General features: G+C 36.4%; 4 protein-coding genes across 9 annotated transcripts; 2 read left to right on the top strand and 2 right to left on the bottom strand.

Annotated features, from left to right (window-relative positions):
* Nucleotides 1–170: 170 nt before the first annotated feature.
* LOC139108967 (transformer 2) lies at nt 171–4,627 on the top strand. 3 transcript variants are annotated; one of them, XM_070667680.1, is made up of 5 exons: nt 171–328; nt 1,040–1,546; nt 1,791–2,005; nt 2,123–2,220; nt 3,642–4,627. In XM_070667680.1, the coding sequence occupies exons 1-5, from the start codon at nt 257–259 to the stop codon at nt 3,665–3,667; spliced, it is 918 nt and encodes a 305-aa protein (XP_070523781.1). In that variant the 5' UTR covers nt 171–256; the 3' UTR covers nt 3,668–4,627. The 3 variants fall into 3 exon arrangements, with proteins under 3 accessions (XP_070523781.1, XP_070523780.1, XP_070523782.1); XM_070667681.1 differs by lacking the exon at nt 3,642–4,627 and adding an exon at nt 2,996–3,106 and having other exon boundaries at nt 172–328; XM_070667679.1 differs by lacking the exon at nt 3,642–4,627 and having other exon boundaries at nt 2,123–3,106.
* A 572-nt stretch (nt 4,628–5,199) lies between these two features.
* On the bottom strand, nt 5,200–9,316 carry Fer1hch (Ferritin 1 heavy chain homologue). The gene is made up of 5 exons (XM_070667687.1): nt 8,884–9,316; nt 6,265–6,383; nt 6,007–6,168; nt 5,750–5,905; nt 5,200–5,667 (listed from the first exon to the last, which is right to left on the bottom strand). Exons 1-5 carry the CDS (start codon nt 8,957–8,959, stop codon nt 5,512–5,514), a joined length of 669 nt encoding a protein of 222 aa, XP_070523788.1. The 5' UTR covers nt 8,960–9,316; the 3' UTR covers nt 5,200–5,511.
* On the top strand, nt 8,285–11,208 carry Fer2lch (Ferritin 2 light chain homologue). 3 transcript variants are annotated; one of them, XM_070667684.1, is made up of 4 exons: nt 8,285–8,684; nt 10,077–10,178; nt 10,331–10,608; nt 10,704–11,208. In XM_070667684.1, the coding sequence occupies exons 1-4, from the start codon at nt 8,486–8,488 to the stop codon at nt 10,992–10,994; spliced, it is 870 nt and encodes a 289-aa protein (XP_070523785.1). In that variant the 5' UTR covers nt 8,285–8,485; the 3' UTR covers nt 10,995–11,208. The 3 variants fall into 3 exon arrangements, with proteins under 3 accessions (XP_070523785.1, XP_070523787.1, XP_070523786.1); XM_070667686.1 differs by lacking the exon at nt 8,285–8,684 and adding an exon at nt 9,415–9,571; XM_070667685.1 differs by lacking the exon at nt 8,285–8,684 and adding an exon at nt 9,447–9,634.
* On the bottom strand, nt 11,021–19,101 carry Sl (small wing phospholipase C gamma 1). Of its 2 annotated transcripts, none has more exons than XM_070667653.1 (20): nt 18,738–19,101; nt 17,686–17,880; nt 17,448–17,597; nt 17,237–17,375; nt 16,935–17,097; nt 16,517–16,830; nt 16,216–16,422; nt 15,706–16,126; nt 15,279–15,590; nt 14,985–15,160; nt 14,685–14,862; nt 14,481–14,555; nt 14,206–14,397; nt 13,826–14,050; nt 13,546–13,752; nt 13,041–13,422; nt 12,758–12,897; nt 12,570–12,677; nt 12,360–12,463; nt 11,021–12,285 (listed from the first exon to the last, which is right to left on the bottom strand). In XM_070667653.1, exons 2-18 carry the CDS (start codon nt 17,858–17,860, stop codon nt 12,570–12,572), a joined length of 3,564 nt encoding a protein of 1,187 aa, XP_070523754.1. In that variant the 5' UTR covers nt 17,861–17,880; nt 18,738–19,101; the 3' UTR covers nt 11,021–12,285; nt 12,360–12,463. The 2 variants fall into 2 exon arrangements, with proteins under 2 accessions (XP_070523754.1, XP_070523755.1); XM_070667654.1 differs by lacking the exon at nt 18,738–19,101 and adding an exon at nt 18,335–18,528.
* Nucleotides 19,102–19,137: the final 36 nt, after the last annotated feature.

Raw genomic sequence — 19,137 nt, 5'->3', positions numbered from 1 at the left:
TCTAACGTCTCAATGTTAATTTTTCAGCTCACGGCTCTCGGAAAAGCGCAACTTAGCGAAAATGATTCGACCACCGTGGACGGATGCCGCTATTCGTTGCGCGCACGCGTCGCGGCACCGCGATGCTGTTTGGTTGCCATGGAGACGTCGCCGGATGTTGGTGCGTTTCGTGCGCGTCCCGGGCCCCGGCGTTTCCTGTGACGGCAAGCCTTACGCCATATTACCGTCGAGCCTACGAGAGTTACACGTACGACGCATGGCATCTTCGCACATTTCGTTCGTCGCGCGAATCTGCACTCGAGGGAAGACGGCGATGAGCGATATCGAGGTGAGTACGAGGAACAAATCCCGGCCAGATCGCGCCGAGCCGCGAATTCAACGGTAATCGCGAGGAACGGCCTCGGCATAGCCGTTATCGATCCAGCAACACGCAGTTCTTGCCTCCAGCCATTATTGAGAAGGCGAGAGCTCGCGACGGGCTCGATACAAGGATGCCGCTTTGCGTTATTTTGGTCGCGGAATGCGCTCCGGAGTGAAAATGCATCGTCGAACTCCTGGGCGAGTTCCACGACGACTTCCGGCCCGAAAATGACTCCTCGCAAGGTTATAAACTTGGATATCCGAGTATGGATTGCTCGGCACCGCTCAGATGTTTAGAATTTGCGATCGCTATCGCTGGCAGGGAATTTAATTTTAATAAGATACATAAGGGTAGTACATATGTGTCTTTTAGGTTAGATCTTTGTGTGTACTTTATCTGAAGCAAACTTACGCTATTATATTCTTTTTTCTGTTCGCAAATCTATCTTAAATTTTAAATAATTAATATTACTATTTATTAAAGTATTTTGTTAATTTTAAATTTAATTCACATGAGGTATACGGTATTGGTACATGTTTCGTCTTTTTCTTTTTTTTTTTTTTTTTTTTTTTCCTCAAATACTTTTTATAAAATATAGCAGTGATTTAATTGTGTATCCTTGTGTGTGTATAATTTATTTTTTATTAGACACTTCTAATATTCGTCTGTAATTTGTAGAGAAGTGGCAGTCGCAGCGCGAGCCCCCGTCGACCACGGACAGCGGACGGTGGCCAAAGGGACTCACGGTCGCACTCGCGGTCGCACTCCCGGTCGCGTAAGTCTCGCGAGCGGAAGGACTCTCTCAGGGACGTTAAATATTCGAGGTCGCGCAGTCGGTCCGCGTCACGCGGCCGGAAGTCATACCGCGGCAGCAAGTACACAAGCGTCAGTCACCGAGGGAGCCGTAGCCGGACCCGTTCGCCGTATCGAGGAGGGCGTTACTCCCGCAGCAGGTCCCGCTCGTACTCGCGTTCGCGGTACTCCCGCGACAGACACGTATACCGGTCACATTCTCGCAGCCCCATGTCGTCCAGGAGGCGGCACATCGGCAATCGGGACAATCCTTGCCCGTCCCGATGCCTAGGTGTTTTTGGCCTCTCGATTTTCACGACTGAGCAACAAATTCAACAGATATTCTCGAAATACGGCCCGGTGGAGCGAGTACAGGTCGTTATTGATGCAAAGGTATGCCCTCGATAATTATTTTTGCACGTTAAGATGATAAAAAAAAGTCCCCACGGGTAATTGTACCGGGGAAAAATAACTGCCAGAAATATAGAACGGTCATACTCGAGGGACATGTGACGCGTTAAAGGCTTCTGGCCACATAACTTTGCATGAATTTACACGTATAACGATCCAGACGTTAAACGTACTTTGTGACTGTGCAATTTTACGATGTCGCTCATGTAATTTGTATTTTTTGCAGACTGGACGTTCCCGAGGTTTTTGCTTTGTATATTTTGGATCGTCCGAGGATGCGAAGGTGGCTAAACAGCAGTGCACCGGCATGGAAATCGATGGGAGAAGAATTAGAGTGGACTTTTCTATTACGCAACGAGCTCACACTCCTACTCCAGGAATATACATGGGGAAACCGACACATCTGCACGACAGAAGCTGGGATGCACCGAGACGTAGAGAGTAAGCCAAGAATCGCTTATTCTTTGTGAAGTAATACAATAGTTTAAGCGCACGTTGGAAAATGTAATTAATATAATTATTTCATTTTTTTAATATGCTATTTTAATGTTGAAACAGAGTTAGCTACAGAGGAAGCTATCGTCGCTCACCCAGCCCGTACTATAGCCGCCGACGTTCACGCTATGACCGTTCTAAATCACGTTCTTATTCGCCACGTAAGTACGATCTATATTCTAATTTGCATTATAATATAAGCTGTCTACATAGATATGTGTCTCTATATTAAAAGTGTATGTTAGAACACATGTGATCATATTGTGTACTTACATATATAGAACTGTAAATCTGTCCAGCAAAAAAATTTTATTTTTCATTATTTCTTGCACAATGGTGCTTACTGTACTGTACATTTGGTTTGTTTTACTTCACTGTTCCATTTTATCGAACACTTGACCGAAATGTGGAGAATTTTTGCATGTTTGATTATTTTTTCAGAGAAAAACATGACTTTTTGTCATAATTCTCTATGTTTAGCCGGGGTTTTTTTTTTTTGCTATGTCATGTACATGTCATTAATTGCTTTTTTGAAATAATTTGAGAAAATTATGAAATGAATAAAAAATTGTATTTGCACAAGACGTTTAAAAAATAATTTATATATGTAATATATTAATAATTTGTGCTGTTCGTTATTAATTTTAATGAAATATGCGCGGAACATTTTATCTATTATTTTACCGTATTGAAAAGGAGTCTAGCAATGTACGACATAGTAGCATTTCTGCCGGATTCATATTTTCGTAGACTGCTTATATTTCTAATCGACATGATAATGTTAATTAAATTGCAAAGTAAGTATTTAAGTTAGCAAGAAAACGGCAGACGGGAGCATCAAAGAAATGCACTCGATAAATCGTACGGTAGTAGCTAAGCAGTGATCCGTAACTTGCGTAAACAATCATGGTTTTTTTGTTGCTTAATGAATTTCAGGTCGATATTAAGTGACATGAAGTGATGCGAGGCCAGGATTTCGGCAGTTCCAATGTCATTGACCCAAATATTTCTTCAATGGGTCAAAATTATAAAATTAATGAAATCACATTATATTACTATTCTTACCTTACCCAATTCTGCATCGTATGCGATACAATCTTACAAGCGTTTTAGTTACAATATTATAAACAATATCGATTACGAAAAAGAAATGCAAAATGTAGTAGTGTGTAGCATACTGTTTGCATGAAAACCAGTAAGGTTAGAATAGGCAAAACCTTATTTTCATAAATTTATATCGCTTCCTATCATTGTTATGAAGATAAGGTTTAATTTGTGTTATAATACAAGGCTATAATGTGAAAGCTGGAATATAATTGAGCGCTTGATATTTGTGATGCTTCTAGCTTACAGTTGTATTCCAGCCGTCGGTTAGAATCTTTAAAAGAATGTGGACGTATTCTCTTTAACGCAAAAAAAAACAAAAAGAAAAAAAATTAATAATAAAATAGACTTAAATAAAGCAAGAAAACGAAACGCAAAGACACAGATAAAAAAAAATAATAAAAAATAACAGAAAAAAAAAATTAATCACAAGCTTCGAATAAAAGTAAGTTCTCTAACCTGTTTGTTTGTTTATAAGGTTTTGAATCAAGAGGTATTGGATGATAGAGGGAAGTTTGAAGTTTCACTCTGAAAAAATGAGTTTTGAAAAATCGAAGACAAGATATTTGAAGAACACGTTTGTCTTGCTTGCATTATCAAGAGTCAGAAGGTTTTCTCGGTTGCTTGTGACAAAGAATATGATCTGCAATTCATTTCCGGCTGAGAAGCCTCAAGCCTAGAAGAAAACGTCAAGTAGTGCAAGCCCGAAGACAGAGTCGAGTTGATCGTCAAACCCCCCGACCGGGACGGAGTTCATTTTGGTTGGGGGTGAAAAGCAGGGGCGAACGTGTTTCCGAAAAATATTGAAGAAGTCCATCGAAAAATCTTTTGTAGAATAGGGACGAGCGTAAGGTGCTCCCAGACCTTTATACCGATCATATTCTTTATCAGTTGGTTTGGTTGCCGCACGCCATTCTATTCGCTCTAGAAAGTTGCATATACATATATGCACGTATATGCAAAAACCTTTACATATGCATACGTGAAAATAAAGATAAAGTTTGTATGCTTCCTTTGTCACATCCTTTCCCTCCACCATCCTGACACCTCCGTTATTTGCAAAAGGACCTAGTTCTATTATGAACTTTACTTGGCAGTAATAGAACTACCATAGCATTTGAATGATAAATGTTACTTCCGTCATTATTAATAAATCTTTTTCTTTTTTTTTTCTTTTTTTTTTTTTAAATTATTTCTTTTTTTTCCTCTTTTTTTTTCTTTTCTTTTTTTTTTTCTACATCTTACAGTTCGATGCGCATTAACGCAAATCGCTTTTTACACTTAGGATAAAAATAATATTACAGATTAATCCTTTCCACAATATTCCTGCGCGTTATCGTTACTTTCGTAAATCTTTAATGATCTTAATCTTGTAGAAGTGTGTGTAGAAGTGACGAAAGCCCAATTGTCGGGACTTTCTCGGTCAATGCCAATAAAGTTTGCTTCCAGCAAAAAAAAAAAAAAGTTTATCTGTCAAATATCAGTTCCCGTATCACGTGTATCAATTATTTATGAACAATCTACGAACTTTAATTAATTAAATCGATGATTAGATTTATAAAATAAATGTCACTTCATTAAATGTATAAAATTATTTTTTTCTTTTAATTTAATATAAAACAATATGTAAAAAATGTATTGAATAAATGCTGTGCGCGGGAAAATTTTTGTCGCTGCGTTTGATAGTGTGTAACATTATACTTTTTCAACCGTCTGTATTTGTAATTTGCGATAACAATTAAAAAGCATTAAAATTAAGAGATGTACTCTGAAAAGCAGATGACATTCTCTGTGACGAGCGGCGACGGGCGGCTGGCGTACGTGACTTTAGAGTCGTGTGCGTCGAGTTTCAACATGTACCGCATGTATGTACCGCGCCGACCAAATTTCCGATAACCGATTTCTCTCCCGTTTTCTCATTCCCTGCCTCCGCCGCATAGAGTTACGTACGCTAGCCGCCACGAACGTCATTCCCGACGGTGAGTACACATCGCTTTAATTTGCGATCACAGAAATTACCGCTGGATAATGCAGCATTTAAAAATAATGATTATTTATTCATTTATTTATTTATCAAGGATAATATACTTATTATGAATTAACAAACATTGTAAACACGTACTCTTACAATATTATATATTAGGCCACATTTAGAAATATATTTGAAACGAAAAAAACTGTCATTACATCTTGAATTTCATAGTAAAATGTAACCGAGGGTATACGTAACACATAATAATCTGCATTATACAATGTATTCTAAACGTGGCCATTAAAAATTTATAAACGTTTATAGATAAGAATATTTCGAACTGAATTTCGGTATTTTTATATAGTCAAAAAAGTTTCTAGATTTCGCCGCTCAACAATTTCTTATCGAACAAAAATTCACCCAAAGGTCCGTGCGCTTGCATCATTTTACCCAATGTTGATATTTTCCCAGCAAGATCGCGTTCTCCCTTGTATTGTTCGTCCAAGAAATCGCTAGTGAGGTAATCTACCAACTGCGAACGATTGAGACGTACAGTGAATATCATTTCATATAAAGTTTGTTAATTAAAAACAATTTTTTTAATCGATACTCACGTGGTAGTCATTGAAAGAAGATGTTTTTGGATTTTCGCAAGTTGTGATTATATCACGAATGCTGCGCGTAACTTGGGTCTCCAATTTCAAGGCTTCAGCAAGAGCTTCTTCTCCGCTGTTCCATTCTTGACGCATTGGGTGCGTGCTGTTAATCGTCTGTACGACGTAAGAACAAAAAGAAACGTGTTACAACTAGCTTAGCTGCGTTTTCTTTTTTAATATTGCACAAATTTATTAACGCAAAATAAGATACGTACCAAAGGATACTTGAGAAGCTTACTAACGTCGTTCGTAAGCTGTCCACGCATCAGCAGATATTCAATGAATTTTATTGCATGCTGCCTTTCCTCGCTCGCGCTTTCGAAAAAGAACTTGCTGAAGCCAGGACGATTTATAGTATCGCGTGCAAAATGGGCACCCTAATAAAAAAATATATATATGCAATTTTAACGTACTACGTCTGTTATCAATTATTTGTTATAAATTATTAGAGTAAAATGTTAAGAGATATGTACCATTGCGAGGTACTTCATCGCAGCTTCCATCTCGGTCTTAACTTGAGCCTCCATGAGCTTTATGCAAGGATCAACCATGTCTATCCATGATGTTGGTATATCAGCAGGTTTAAGTATACCTAAAAAAAAAAAAAAAATTAATCAAAGTAATAAAAATATTAATTGGTCTTCTAAGTAAGGATAGTATAAAGGGTAATTTAATAATCATTGTTTTACGATAAAATTTCTACAATATTGTGTAACAACCCATCTCTTAAATAGATAAGAAGAGCACGTACTACTTTATCAATATGTTATCGAAAAGATGAAATATTTTATCAGTGCGTGACTGATTGCTGACAGTGCTAATAGCATCTGTTTCTAGATAAAATGTAGTTTAACGTTAGGGGTAAATTTTTTTTCTTTGTGGCCAAGAGACAGCTTTCTTTGTCCTTACGAGCGTAATTTTCTTTTCATTCGCGGCTCGTTAGTAAAAAAAAAAATTAATTATTCCAAATTATAAAACTGTTATCGTTAACGTTTCGTTACATTAAAAATTAAAAGCTGATTAATAATTTTGTAAAACGCAATTCTCTTTTCTTTTTTATTTTACACGTGTTTCATTTAAATTAAGTCGTAACATTAATTATAAATTACGCTTGTACGACAACGAAAACTGTTTCGTACAATATGCAATTAATTCGAAATATTAAAAAAAAAAAAAATGACTTAGTATCCATGTAATGAATCTGTGCCAAACGGAGAACTCAAATCCATGCATGTGAATGAGTCATACAAATGGAAAGGGACTTTGGAATTGGTACGAATCATCATCGTCACAATTTATTATCAAAAGCTGGCTTTTTTTCTTTTTTAACACATGTGCGCGTAACGCAGAGAAGATTGTTACTCCGTTTATCCAAGTAAAAACATTTTATTCTATTTTTTAAAGAGAAGAAAAAGAAAAAAAAAACGAAAAAGAAACGAAAGACTTTTATCGCGGCAGAAAAATATTTGCTTTCGAGTCATATAATTCACATTCGTCTAAATGTAATATTTATTTAAAATAGCTAGCACGATGCGAGATGCGCGCAACAAATTATAGATATTGCGAGAGAACAAAGCTGAGGCAACTGCGTATTCGTATGCGAATATACAGTCCGGTTTATCGCGCATTGATAATAACTACGCCGATTTCCCGAGAACTAATTTCGTCTAACGACTCTAGTTTCATCCTCGTTTATGCCGTGCGGATTGACGATATTGGATCGAGTTATAAAAACAACATTTGATAAAATCACGCCATTTGCACGTAAAAATGTAGGCAGATAGGGATTGGGAAAATATCTTGACGTATGCACATGTGTCACAAAGATCAAACGCGTCTTCGGACTTGTCTCAAACTTTCCAAGAGCATAACTGGCAATGTCTAATAATTAATTTATCGTTAATAAGCAGAATTTCATCTTACAGCTAAGGTAAAAAAAAAAAAAAAAAAAAAAAAAAGAGAGAGAGAGAGAGAGAAAAGTACATTTTCAACCGAGATTATCAATCGTTATTTGCATTCACATGTATTTGCTTACAGGCAGTGGCTCGAAAAGACATTAACGTTGCCAATTTATTATTATACACGATTAGTTTAAGCCTGATCAATATATCTATGCTGAATAATATATATATATATAAAATTTCGTCACTCTTGATTAATCATTAGCAAACATTGGTAACAAGAGAAGCAGAGAGATGTGATAAACATCAGCTGTGAGTGAATCAGGAAGAAACAATCGGCTATCTTTGGACATGTTTAATCTATTTTTGCTTTTTTTTCTTGCGAAGAGTGAGCTTGCTACTATGACCAGTGCTCAACAAAAGAATTTAAAGCTGCAATGTTGTTTTCTAACTTAAATAGGCCCGTATTTTACAAGGTATGTAAAATTTGTACCAGAGACTTGTTTCTCAAGATAAAAGTGGTAATTCTTGTAAGTCTTGTAAGGAATAAATATGTTTTTTCCCCACAGATCACGTTAGATCCATGTGAATTGTAAGTGGATATACATTTGACAGACGGCAACAAAGCCATGACAAGCATGATACAAGGGTATTTCTCACGAGGAGCGTGTCTTCGAGCGTATGTAAATATCAGCAGCGAATTGTGGAAGAAGAAGCAAGCAATATTAGCGATGGAATACTATCGGTTTTGTCAAAATTGTCCGAGTGAAGGCACCTCGATAGAAGCCACTTAATGGAAAAAAGCAGCTTGGACTGCGTCCAAAGATACGATTGCTCAATCGAAGGAAATTATTGCGTTTGTTCCGGTAAATCAGCCGATTGTCTCAACAAGGTGCACTTGGTGCTCAGTGGGAGGACTAGCCGCAGGACTCCGTTCATTTTTCGGGTCCTGAGTTTCCTGACAACATTCTACTGTCCTATTTTAAAATCAGGTACCGAGGAGCTGGAATCGAGACCGAAAAAAAAGATGAAACGCGTCAAGTCACGCTCGTTCTTATACATAATGAAATACAGAAGATATTGCGTCGTTAAATCAACGCGCCGAGAGTACGCTCGTGGGCGCGCGGACACATGCGTGCCTGTAATTTGCCCCGCGAGACGAATCCGCGACGTGTCGATTTGTAAACTTACACTTGAGTCCATCGCCGAAGGTGCCGCCGATGCAGACCAGGGTGACGAGAAAGACGTGGAGCGGCAGCTTTGTCATCGTGATGTTGCGTGCGCGCGCGCGGGAGAGAGATAACGAGATACGTGGAGGAAGAAAAGAAAGAGACGGTCGGTTCGGTGGACGTAGCAGGCAGGCGGACAGGTTATGGGATCTCGGGGAAAATGTTGGAGAAGTAGAGAATTTGTATCGCGAGATAGGAAGCGCGGCGCGGCGCGGCCTCGTTCAGAAGCAACCTTTATACGCACTGGTATAGAAGGCTGGCTTCGTTGGAGCTAGATAAGAGAGCGCGGCGGCTAAATGCGTCTTACGGCGGTCATCGATCACCTAACGAACACGACAATCGTTGAACGAACGCGCGACATTCGCGGCGCGGCACCTCGCACTTTAACCGCAGGAAAGCGAGGGGAGCGGGCGGGCGAGGGGAGTTTTCCGTCCGGCGTCCTGCGTTTCAACGTCCCTCGCCTAGAGCGCGACCGTTCGCGCATGCGCCGCTCGTCAGCTGACTAATTGAAGTATCGCTCGCTATCGCTGCGTCACTACGAAATCTCCCATCTCCGAGTGCGTGCAACGGGCAACGTTCATTGTCGGGGGAACGTCGAAGCGAGAGTATTCACGTTGCTTCCCATCGAGCGTTGCACACCGCCGACCCAGGTATTCCGCCATTTCACTCGACAACCGCCCAAGTCTTCGCGAGCCGATAACTGTCTTCCGCACGTATGTAGATAAGAGAAGTTATTCTTAAGAGGATAACGTGCGCGTTTTCGAGGAAGATGGAAGAAGGAGGGAAAGGGGGAGGGGGACGTCTCGTTTTCGCGCGACGTACGAAACGTATTGCGCATTTGCTTGCGCGGCCGTGTTCCGTCTTTGTCTCGCCTCCGACCTGTGACTCCGTCTCGCCTCGCCTCCGACTTCTTCGCCTTCGCCTTGCCGTTATTCACCGGGCGGCTGCGAGGCACGTGTAGTCTGCTCCGAGAAAGAAGACCCGCCGGGTTTCTCGATATAAATTTGAATCGACATGTAACACGCGTATTTTCCCCTTAATTGTAAAAAATTGTTTCTTCGGGAGGGATTTTTCATAATTGAAATTCACCTAAAGCGTCGAGTATCATAGATGTTACTTTAGAAGAGATATTTCATTCCTATTAATTATTTTCAGGAAAGATGTTGTTCTTTGGAGTGCTGTCCGTTCTTTTCCTGACCGTTTCCGCGGAGTATTGTTACACCGACGTTGAAAGTGCCTGTGGCACAAATCCCAAAAGTACGTATATTAATACCCGATTGTATCAAGAGCAATTGAGAATATTCCAAGCTGTTAATTTCAGCGCATGGATATTTCAAATTAATTTTATTGACGAAAGTAATCAGTAATTAAAAAAATATATTTAAAAAAAAAACAATTAATGCTTGCAGATGGTGGATTAATATCGAATTGTAATGCCAAGTATGGAGCTATCGATACCCTTCAAGCTGATCTTCAGGCGTATGCGAATGCTAATATTGAAACTAGCTTTGAATTTCTCCTGATGTCCACACACTTCGGAAATTACGAGGCTAATAGACAAGGGTTTAAGGGGCTGTACCGCAAACTTTCAGATAACTCTTGGGAAGAAGCTATAAATTTGATCAAATACATCGCACAGCGTGGTGGCAAGATGGATCTCAATCAACTTCCACGTTCTAAGAAGCCTGTTAGTATCTTTTATAAATTAATTTCAGTTTGTCCGTTAGCTTTTCTCGCGAAGACAATGATAGTTTCATTATGCTTTGTTGTTATTACTTACAGATCAAGGATAGCAAAGTATTGGAATTGACCGAACTGAACAGCCTGGCTAAAGCACTTGACAGCGAGAAACAACTTGCCGATGAAGCCTTACGCATTCACGCTCAGGCGCAGCATCACACCAAACAGGATGCGGCTGTCGCGCATTATATTGAAGAACATTTCATGGAATCTTTGTCCGAACGTGTCAGACAGCTGGCAGGTTATTCAAATGACCTCAAGAACATGCTGGAGGAACGTGATGCATCCCTTTCCATATTCTTATTTGACGAGTACCTTAAGCAAACTTTGTAAAAAGCTATCTACTGTTATAACTTAGAACGCGTATATATTTCAATTTGTATAATTCAATTATCATCATTATTATTATTACTATCCTTGTCTATACCTGTTTCCAATGTGATCCTTCATATATAAAGTACAAGAAATAAACGCATATAGAACTTTATTTCTTACGTTCTGTAACAATATATGTATGTATGTTGCAATAAATAGAATATTGAAAACATATCAATGTACACGCGCACACACACACACATTCTTTATCTTTTTATCAATTACAATTCGAATAACGCATAAAATTATTTAATTTGGTTGTCCACTCGTATCTGTAAGAAAACTAAATTTACACGTTTATTTTACGCAGATATGTCTTATCGCTCATCACATAAAGTACATACACAGCAAACCTAACATACGCTACTATTAAATTCTAATTTACAAATATACATATTTAATAATACAATGATCAAAATTTAATATTCTAAAACATAACATCAAAATATATAAAGATAATTTGTATATGTATCGATTAATAATTAACATTTTGCGATTCGGAAGACGTAGATATTGTTAAATGATAAAGCTACACAGCTATAAAATTGTATGAGTAATGTATTGCATACGTACGTATGATTACCGAGGAAGACGCTTTTTGCCATAAATGCCCAATATAATAATACTACGAATATTCGACAACTACTTAATTGAGAATTGTTATAATCGAAAGATATTTATAAAGTAATTGAGAAAAAGATATCTTTATTCTTGACCGACTTAATTGAGCATTACTCATCGTTGAAAAATTAACAATGAATAGAATATTACATCTGAATATAACTCGTTATGTATAGAAAAACTGCGCAGCGATCATGTTTAATGCAATCCGTGTGCGCGCGCGTGTGTGTGTGTGTGCATGTAAAACAGTCAAATATATTACAAGAAAAAACTAGATTAATATTCGAATATACTGTATCGATTCTATCCATCATCATATATTTATAGATTGTCTCTCTCTACCTTTTAAATTTGCTTTTTATTTATTTTAATTTTTAATCTTTATCCTTCTTTCATTAAGAGCACATTAAATCGAAAATAATTATTTAATTTTTTTTTAATATCGCAACTATGTAAATAGGTACCTCTAACAAATTTATCTGTACTCATATATCTCTAATTTGTCAAAATCTAACGTGAACATATATACATACAATTCTCTAAGGATATATAATCTGATATAATACATCATTGATCTTATAACTGTGCCATCGTGATTAGATTTTATTTTACGATGATTTTCCATCACCTGAAATAAATTAACGATTTATTAACGTATACGGGTACAAAAGTACGCGATGTCAAAGTAAGACAAATACTTACTTTCAATCACTATCCTTATACCGAATCAACAATTTTATTCGTTTGTATAATTAATATTTTTTTACCGACTTAATTTTTGATGCTTTATTTTACACTCGACGTATCTGTATGAGAAAAAAAAAAAGAACTTATTAAAAATTAGATCATATTGCATAAATTATAATTTAAATATCAGTGTATTAAATAATGTTAAATTAAATTTATTATTACCTATAAAGTTGTGATATTAATATGTACTAATAGGGAGGCAAGCTCAAGATCTTCGCTATATACGTTTTTTAATGGAACGCTTCTATATCCCGTTCGTAGACAACGTACCTAAATAAAATTAATTTTAATGAAAGAGAAAAAGAAACAAAGGTTGAAAAAAAGTTTTAAATGTTAAGATAAATACTCACTGGATAGGTAGCTTGTCCTATGAAATTGTTATCGCCGAACATATCTTCGTCTTGCACTAAAAATCGTATAAGAGCAAAATGTGGATTGAATATCTCAAATTCGCACGTTTCATTCCACATTGGATTAAATCCATTATCCTCTGTAAGTTTAAAATGTACATTTAAAAATATGTTTACTATATAATTCTATCTTAAAAAATTGTAGTTTGTAATTGGGGTCCCTGAAAAAATAACGCGCGCGTGGCTTCTTCTAGTTCTTGTAAATTAAAATGCAGATACTTACGTATTGTCTTTGTTGTTAATTTTGTGCCAGAGTCGAAATCCGCACCTATAATTTCGACTTCGACGGACGGGCTGGCAGTACCTCTTCCTGATCTCATTAAATGTCTCGCTCCAATAATTTTTAAACTAATCTTTAGCGATTCGACACCATACAGTGTATTTTTGTCATATGGATTAAATTCAGTGCTGAACATGAACTCCGGTTTCAACAAATAGCCACAATTGCCATTTTCCTTAAATTTAGCTTGATTCAATTGCATTGATTTATCTCCTGTCTGATAATTCAAAGCTACCATTTGACAACCAGAATTCCACATTGGTACAGGATTATAATTAGATGAATCGATACGTTGTCCCTTCGGATAAACTCTACTGAACTGAACCTAATAAAAAAAAATAGAATTAGTTAACCAAACGTTTATTAATTAATCAATAATCAACATTTTGACATTTTAATGCGTTCGCTTATACGCTCTTTCTCTCTTAAAATACTGTGCACACGTTACCTGATGATATTTTAGAAAAAATTTATTTTCTTGTTGACACATTAATTTTTCAGCCTTTGTTTCGGGAAAGCTACTCATTTCAGTGAACGTAAATCCCTTAGTTCTTATTCGCTCTATGTTAAATGCAACTGATCTACAATATACTATAAGATTGGACATTTCCTTGGCTATTCTCCATGCTCTTTCCATTTCTTTATGTTGACTTTCCTAACAAGAACATATATGCTGTACATAATACGAAGTAATATCTCAATTTTATTTAATGAAAATTAATATTTACCCTCACGCTTGCATTTTGTGCAGTCTCTTTGATACTTGTCATCCACTCGTACGCGGTATCTTTTGAAAGTGTCGCGACTTCAAATACTGAACACATATTAGGATTTTGTATTCTTAACATCCATTCCAAGCCCGATCTTTCTCTAACCGGAATCAACTCGACTACAGCACCCGTAATATCTAATGAACCCTTTTGCAAGCTACCGAGCATCATAGAATCTGCCGACTGATAAAATAAAATATTCTCAAATTAAATGCATTATATGACGATTATACAATAATTATAGTAAAAATATGATTGTGTGTTTTACATTCATTATTATTTTATCCGATCATTATTCACGTGCGTAAATACATAGTTCGAAATAATTTAAAACTCACATCTCCTTGAAGTTCTTGTTGATCAATTTGTTCCACATAATTAGCAGGAAACCAATGCTGTTTTTTGCCACCATAATCACCTCTCCACCATCCTCCGCTTAGGGGATTAACGTTAGTAATTATAGCATGTTTGACCAACGTCAATTCGTCGTCTCTTTTAGCTTTATAGTCGTAAATAGCTTTGACGGTAACCTTTTAAAAATAATTTAATACATTAAGACATATATTAATACATTTATTAATTATAAAAAAATTAATTTAATTGAATAGCTTACTTGTGAATTTACATTTGTGAGACTTGTAGGGTCCATATAACCTGGGATACCGTAAGATCCATCATCGTTATTATCCTAAATATTGAGAAAGAGTAATGTATATCATAGTATTCTTTATTTTTCTCAACATTTTAATATGTAGAATTAAACATGGAATTATATTCTATAAATTTGAAAAAAAAAAATACATAAACGAATACATACCAAATCCATTTTTCTTGCCATATCCTTACTAACGGGATGGCTTAATTTAATTTTTTTAAATAATGGATGCCGTTCGTAATAATTGACTAATTCAACTAAACTTTCAAATTCTACGGTTCCAGTAGTGTAAAGTCTCCCTTCAAGTTTTATTTTACAATGTTTTATTTTCTTTTCCGCTCTATAATAATTAAATATAATTTAATATTAATATTAATATTAATTATATTAGTAAGAGCGAGAAACGGTCTGTATAGAAAACTGGAAAACACGTAAAAAAGAAGACGCTTTAAGAACACGTACCTAAATGAAATTGCGTAGCAATTACTGCCGCTAGGTCTTACTAAAAATGCACCATCCGTAGGGATACGCTTTAGCATTTCTTCTGCTACTATTCGAGTACAATCCGGATGCCACCACTCTTTTTCCTCGTGCTTGTTTGGCTGCGGCACTGGTTCTTGCAAAGTAATTAGAAATTCCTGCATAGAGAAAGGCACGGCATAACAATATACTGTCTCGTAATTTCAATTCGCAATAGATTCTTTACTCGTATAATTTATATCTTTACATTAAAATATATTGTATTTTCTTACTTACTTGGCTTCTAAGTGGGTGATTACGATAATGAGTGATTAAACTGTACAGACTATCAAAGCAATTCGTATCAATAAGATAATACTGAGTTTGGCCCATTTCTTGCTTCAATTTAATACGACAATGGTTCACCTTTCCTTTACGCCAAAATGACAAACAGTAATCACCTACAAATGTAACGCATTGTCGCACTAAAAAAGTACCATCTCCAAGATAGGAATAACGTCGTAATAATTCTTCAGCTTCTTCTCTTCCTCTAGCTAATTTTCCGTGGAACCATTTCTCCCCAAAGTGTAACTCGTTATTTGGCGCGCCCTTTTAAAATTACAAATGTTAGTTATATATATAATATTAATGTAACATGTATTAAAACATTAATTTATAATTATATATATATTGTAAATTGCAATAATTTATGGTATGTACATACATCCAATGATCGTCGAACGTTGTTTTCTTCATCGTCATCATGTTCAGTTTCTTGTGCTCTCGAAAATGTATCTGTATAAAACAGCTTTTGTTGCGTTAATACGAAAAAATGAGGATTCCATTCTTTATCGATAGGATCTTCCAGATAAAGAATTCCATTTTTCACAGTATTCCTGAGATCCATTTCTTGTCTGCTTTCATCATTTCGAACAAGAAACGAGGATTCGTCGACACCGTCGGGAAGTTTTTTATGCTTTAGCAAAATTTTTCTACGTAATGCGTAAGGCGAAGGTAGAACGGTTTCATTCTTGTCAACAGGTTGGACTAATAACATGTCGCCAAATACCTCTTGCATAGTCGTTGCCATTTTACGTTGTTGAGGTAAGGTACAATTATCCTCGATAGATAAAATAACAGGATATCTGCACATAAATTTTGCCAATAGAAACTAAAATAATTAAAAAGAGAAGTTGATCTGTTTGTTTCTCCATCTCGCTTTTTATCAACTCACTCAGATGTAGCAAAAGCATGCTCTTTGATAGTTTTAATAACATCCAAAAATTTAATCTTGGTGGTGAGAGTGTGTCCATGAAATATAAATGGCATTCCATCTGGACCATCCCAACAATCAAGCTCTATACATCGGCAACCCGCTCTTAACGCACGCACGTAGGCCTGACAGCTGCTCTCGCTGCTGATCTGATCTCCCATCAAATATCTAGAAAATTACATTGTATGCTTTAGACTTAAAGTCTAGTTAAAGTAAAAAAATACGACGCATTCTTATTTATTTCATTAGAAATGTTACGTACGTATTATGTGATGACGCGATCCAATAATGCGCAAGAGGTCTCGTCATATCCTGAGAAACTTGATTAAACTTTTGATTCCATATATCATTGTGCTTAGAAAATAAATAATCTATAAATTCTGAGAAAGTAAAATATGGTTCTTGTATGTCTCGTTGAGAATCTTGTAAATACTCTCTAATAAAACGTGATACTTCTGATTTATTATTTCCTAAGTTATCTTGCTGTTCTGTTAATAAGAAATTTTGAAATTCTTGAAGCGTGACAGTTTGTCTACTCTTAGAATAATTTAACAATTTATTCCAATCCGTGAGATTCTGCAAATCGATTATACCAATTATAATTTGCATTGTAACTGACAAAATGTTATAGCTAATTATTATTTTTAATCAAGTTTAATCAGTTTAAAATATTTACTTACATTTTGATCAAACATTAATTTGTGATATAGAATAACAAAATCATCAAAGCCAAGTTCGTTCCGATTTCTTACGTCTACCTCTTGAAACAATTCTCTAAGTCTGTTTGTAGCAATTTTGCAATTAACTCGAGGCAAAAATGCTTTGACATCTTTTAATGTGACCCTGTTAACCGAGAGAAAAAGAAAAGAAAAAAAAAAAGACATTAAAACATGACATAGCTAATATACACGTTCGTTATATTGTAATAAAACGTATGTAAAAAAAAAAATAATTAATGAATTTTGTTAAAAAAAGAACTTGCGTTTCACGAGAGTTTTCCATTGTGTAAAACTCTTTTCTTAACCATCTTTCGACTTGCAATGGGTACGGTGCGTTTATAGTATCGTGCACTAAGTGACGCAATCCTTTGATCCACAGCTCACATTCTTTTTCACTAAGAGCTAAGAAAAATACAATGGCAATAGTAGCAAAAATAATTAACAGCAAGATCAATAGATACACATGATAATCACCAGAAATGGAAAGAGTTTTCAGTCTAAATTCTGATCCATAATATACCACAAAACATCTTAGATTTTCAATTCTCTTAGCATCTTCAGGCCATTTTTCAAAGTCTTTAGATTGTTTTCCTATCCTAACTTCTTTCATCTCTCTTATTTCCACTGTAATAAGTATAATACATAAAAAATTATTATTTCAGTATTATTAGAGAAATATAATTAAAACTAATTTGTGAGAGAAGCTTGTTACCTGAGCCATCAAAAGGTCTAAAGGTTGCACTTCTTGACCAAACAATCTGCCTAGTTTCTCTCCTAATCATGAGAGTTTTCTTTTCCGGTCGTTTTCTTGGGAAAAATTTTGTTACCACAGTACCTCTTTCAAGTTGGCTGATAACTTGTTCCATTTCAGGAATAATTCCATTCATTTTGGATAGATATGTTGACTCTGTAATAATTAAAAATGTAATGTTTGACTTGGAAACAACTAATGGTCTTGTAATTTTCAAATATTTCGAATGTTTTACTCTGTAACTAGCCAAAGACAAAAATGTGAGTACTTGCGCGAACGCGATCTATTCGATCATGTAGAATAAAAGCTTTTACAATATCTAAAGCTTATTTTAAAAATCCGATTGAGGAATCGGATCTGTACCATTGTAACATAAAAGGTGAGCACAAAGGAATTATTTTTCTCGTTATCCAAGACGTGAAAAGTACGTTACAAAATATATGCCGGTGTACCGGATATGAATGTCATTTTTTTTCGTAGTTTGCTGCATAAAAAGGAGAGAGTGACGCGCGATTACAAAATTACGTTTCTCCGAACGCGCTACGTCGCCGACGCACCAAGTATGCAAGCGGTACGTGCAATCTGATTAACGAGTTGATTTATTCCTCACCATTCGTTTCGATGTCACGCGCTTGACTAGAGAAACGATATTTACATGCTCAACCTTTTGTATTTACGAATTATTAGGCGAGGTAGCTTTTTCCCCGTAACCCCTGGAAAAGCAATCATAACCTAACCGAGTATCCTCGGGATCATTTTTGCTAAGTAACATGACGAGTAAAAACGACGCGATTAGAATTACGGTTCCAGCCGCGCGCATTTCTATAATAAAACGCTCCCGTTCGTCCCTTAATTGGCTCGTGGGGAGTCAATTAAAAAGAAGACGACCCGACAAACGTGACGTTAGTCGGGTATCGTGAATGTTTCCTCGAGCGGTCGCGCGCGCGCGCGCGCGCGACAATTTCCATCACATTTATCATGACGTTCGCAATGCAGTTAAAGATATGTCATACCTGTCTCAGAAACGATACGCTGTTAGTTACACGATAAAAATATGTTTCACTTATCATGTGTAGGTATCGTTTGTGATTCGCGTTTACATGAATTAGAGACTTGCGATTGTTTCCGGTGCGAGGTGCAAAGACTGCAAGGTGCAAGAGAGAGGACCGAACGTTTCATTCATACGGCGCTACATGCCAGATATCACTGTATGTGCAGGCTCGGACACACGCGAGCACACACGTACGGCGTCGTAAATGCCTCTACGTCTCAAAGTTGGGCGCGTATCGCGCCACTTTTGGAACACATGTGACTTTCCAACCGCCACGTACTTGGTTATTTTCACTTCGTGCCGTGTCACAATTGACAGTATAAAGATTAACGTTCTTATTATTTTTTTTTTCTTTACTTTTC

Source organism: Cardiocondyla obscurior, linkage group LG16 (assembly GCF_019399895.1).
Source record: "Cardiocondyla obscurior isolate alpha-2009 linkage group LG16, Cobs3.1, whole genome shotgun sequence".
Taxonomy (NCBI): domain Eukaryota; kingdom Metazoa; phylum Arthropoda; class Insecta; order Hymenoptera; family Formicidae; genus Cardiocondyla; species Cardiocondyla obscurior.
This window is presented reverse-complemented; position numbering and strand designations above follow the sequence as displayed.

Bases quoted from the DNA above. Each gene is read 5' to 3' on its own strand.
- LOC139108967 (XM_070667679.1), top strand. From the start codon at position 257: ATGGCATCTTCGCACATTTCGTTCGTCGCGCGAATCTGCACTCGAGGG. The intron at 329-1,039 runs GTGAGTACGAGG...TGTAATTTGTAG, and splicing joins CGGCGATGAGCGATATCGAG to AGAAGTGGCAGTCGCAGCGC. The intron at 2,006-2,122 runs GTAAGCCAAGAA...ATGTTGAAACAG, and splicing joins GATGCACCGAGACGTAGAGA to AGTTAGCTACAGAGGAAGCT.
- Fer2lch (XM_070667684.1), top strand. From the start codon at position 8,486: ATGGAAAAAAGCAGCTTGGACTGCGTCCAAAGATACGATTGCTCAATC. The intron at 8,685-10,076 runs GTACCGAGGAGC...AATTATTTTCAG, and splicing joins CTGTCCTATTTTAAAATCAG to GAAAGATGTTGTTCTTTGGA. The intron at 10,179-10,330 runs GTACGTATATTA...TAATGCTTGCAG, and splicing joins CTGTGGCACAAATCCCAAAA to ATGGTGGATTAATATCGAAT.
- Fer1hch (XM_070667687.1), bottom strand. From the start codon at position 8,959: ATGACAAAGCTGCCGCTCCACGTCTTTCTCGTCACCCTGGTCTGCATC. The intron at 6,384-8,883 runs GTAAGTTTACAA...TTTTTTTTTTAG, and splicing joins CTTCGGCGATGGACTCAAGT to GTATACTTAAACCTGCTGAT. The intron at 6,169-6,264 runs GTACATATCTCT...TTTTTTTATTAG, and splicing joins CGATGAAGTACCTCGCAATG to GGTGCCCATTTTGCACGCGA.
- Sl (XM_070667653.1), bottom strand. From the start codon at position 17,860: ATGAATGGAATTATTCCTGAAATGGAACAAGTTATCAGCCAACTTGAA. The intron at 14,398-14,480 runs GTAAGCTATTCA...TATTTTTAAAAG, and splicing joins TCACAAATGTAAATTCACAA to GTTACCGTCAAAGCTATTTA. The intron at 12,678-12,757 runs GTGAGTATTTAT...AATTTTATTTAG, and splicing joins TAGGACAAGCTACCTATCCA to GTACGTTGTCTACGAACGGG.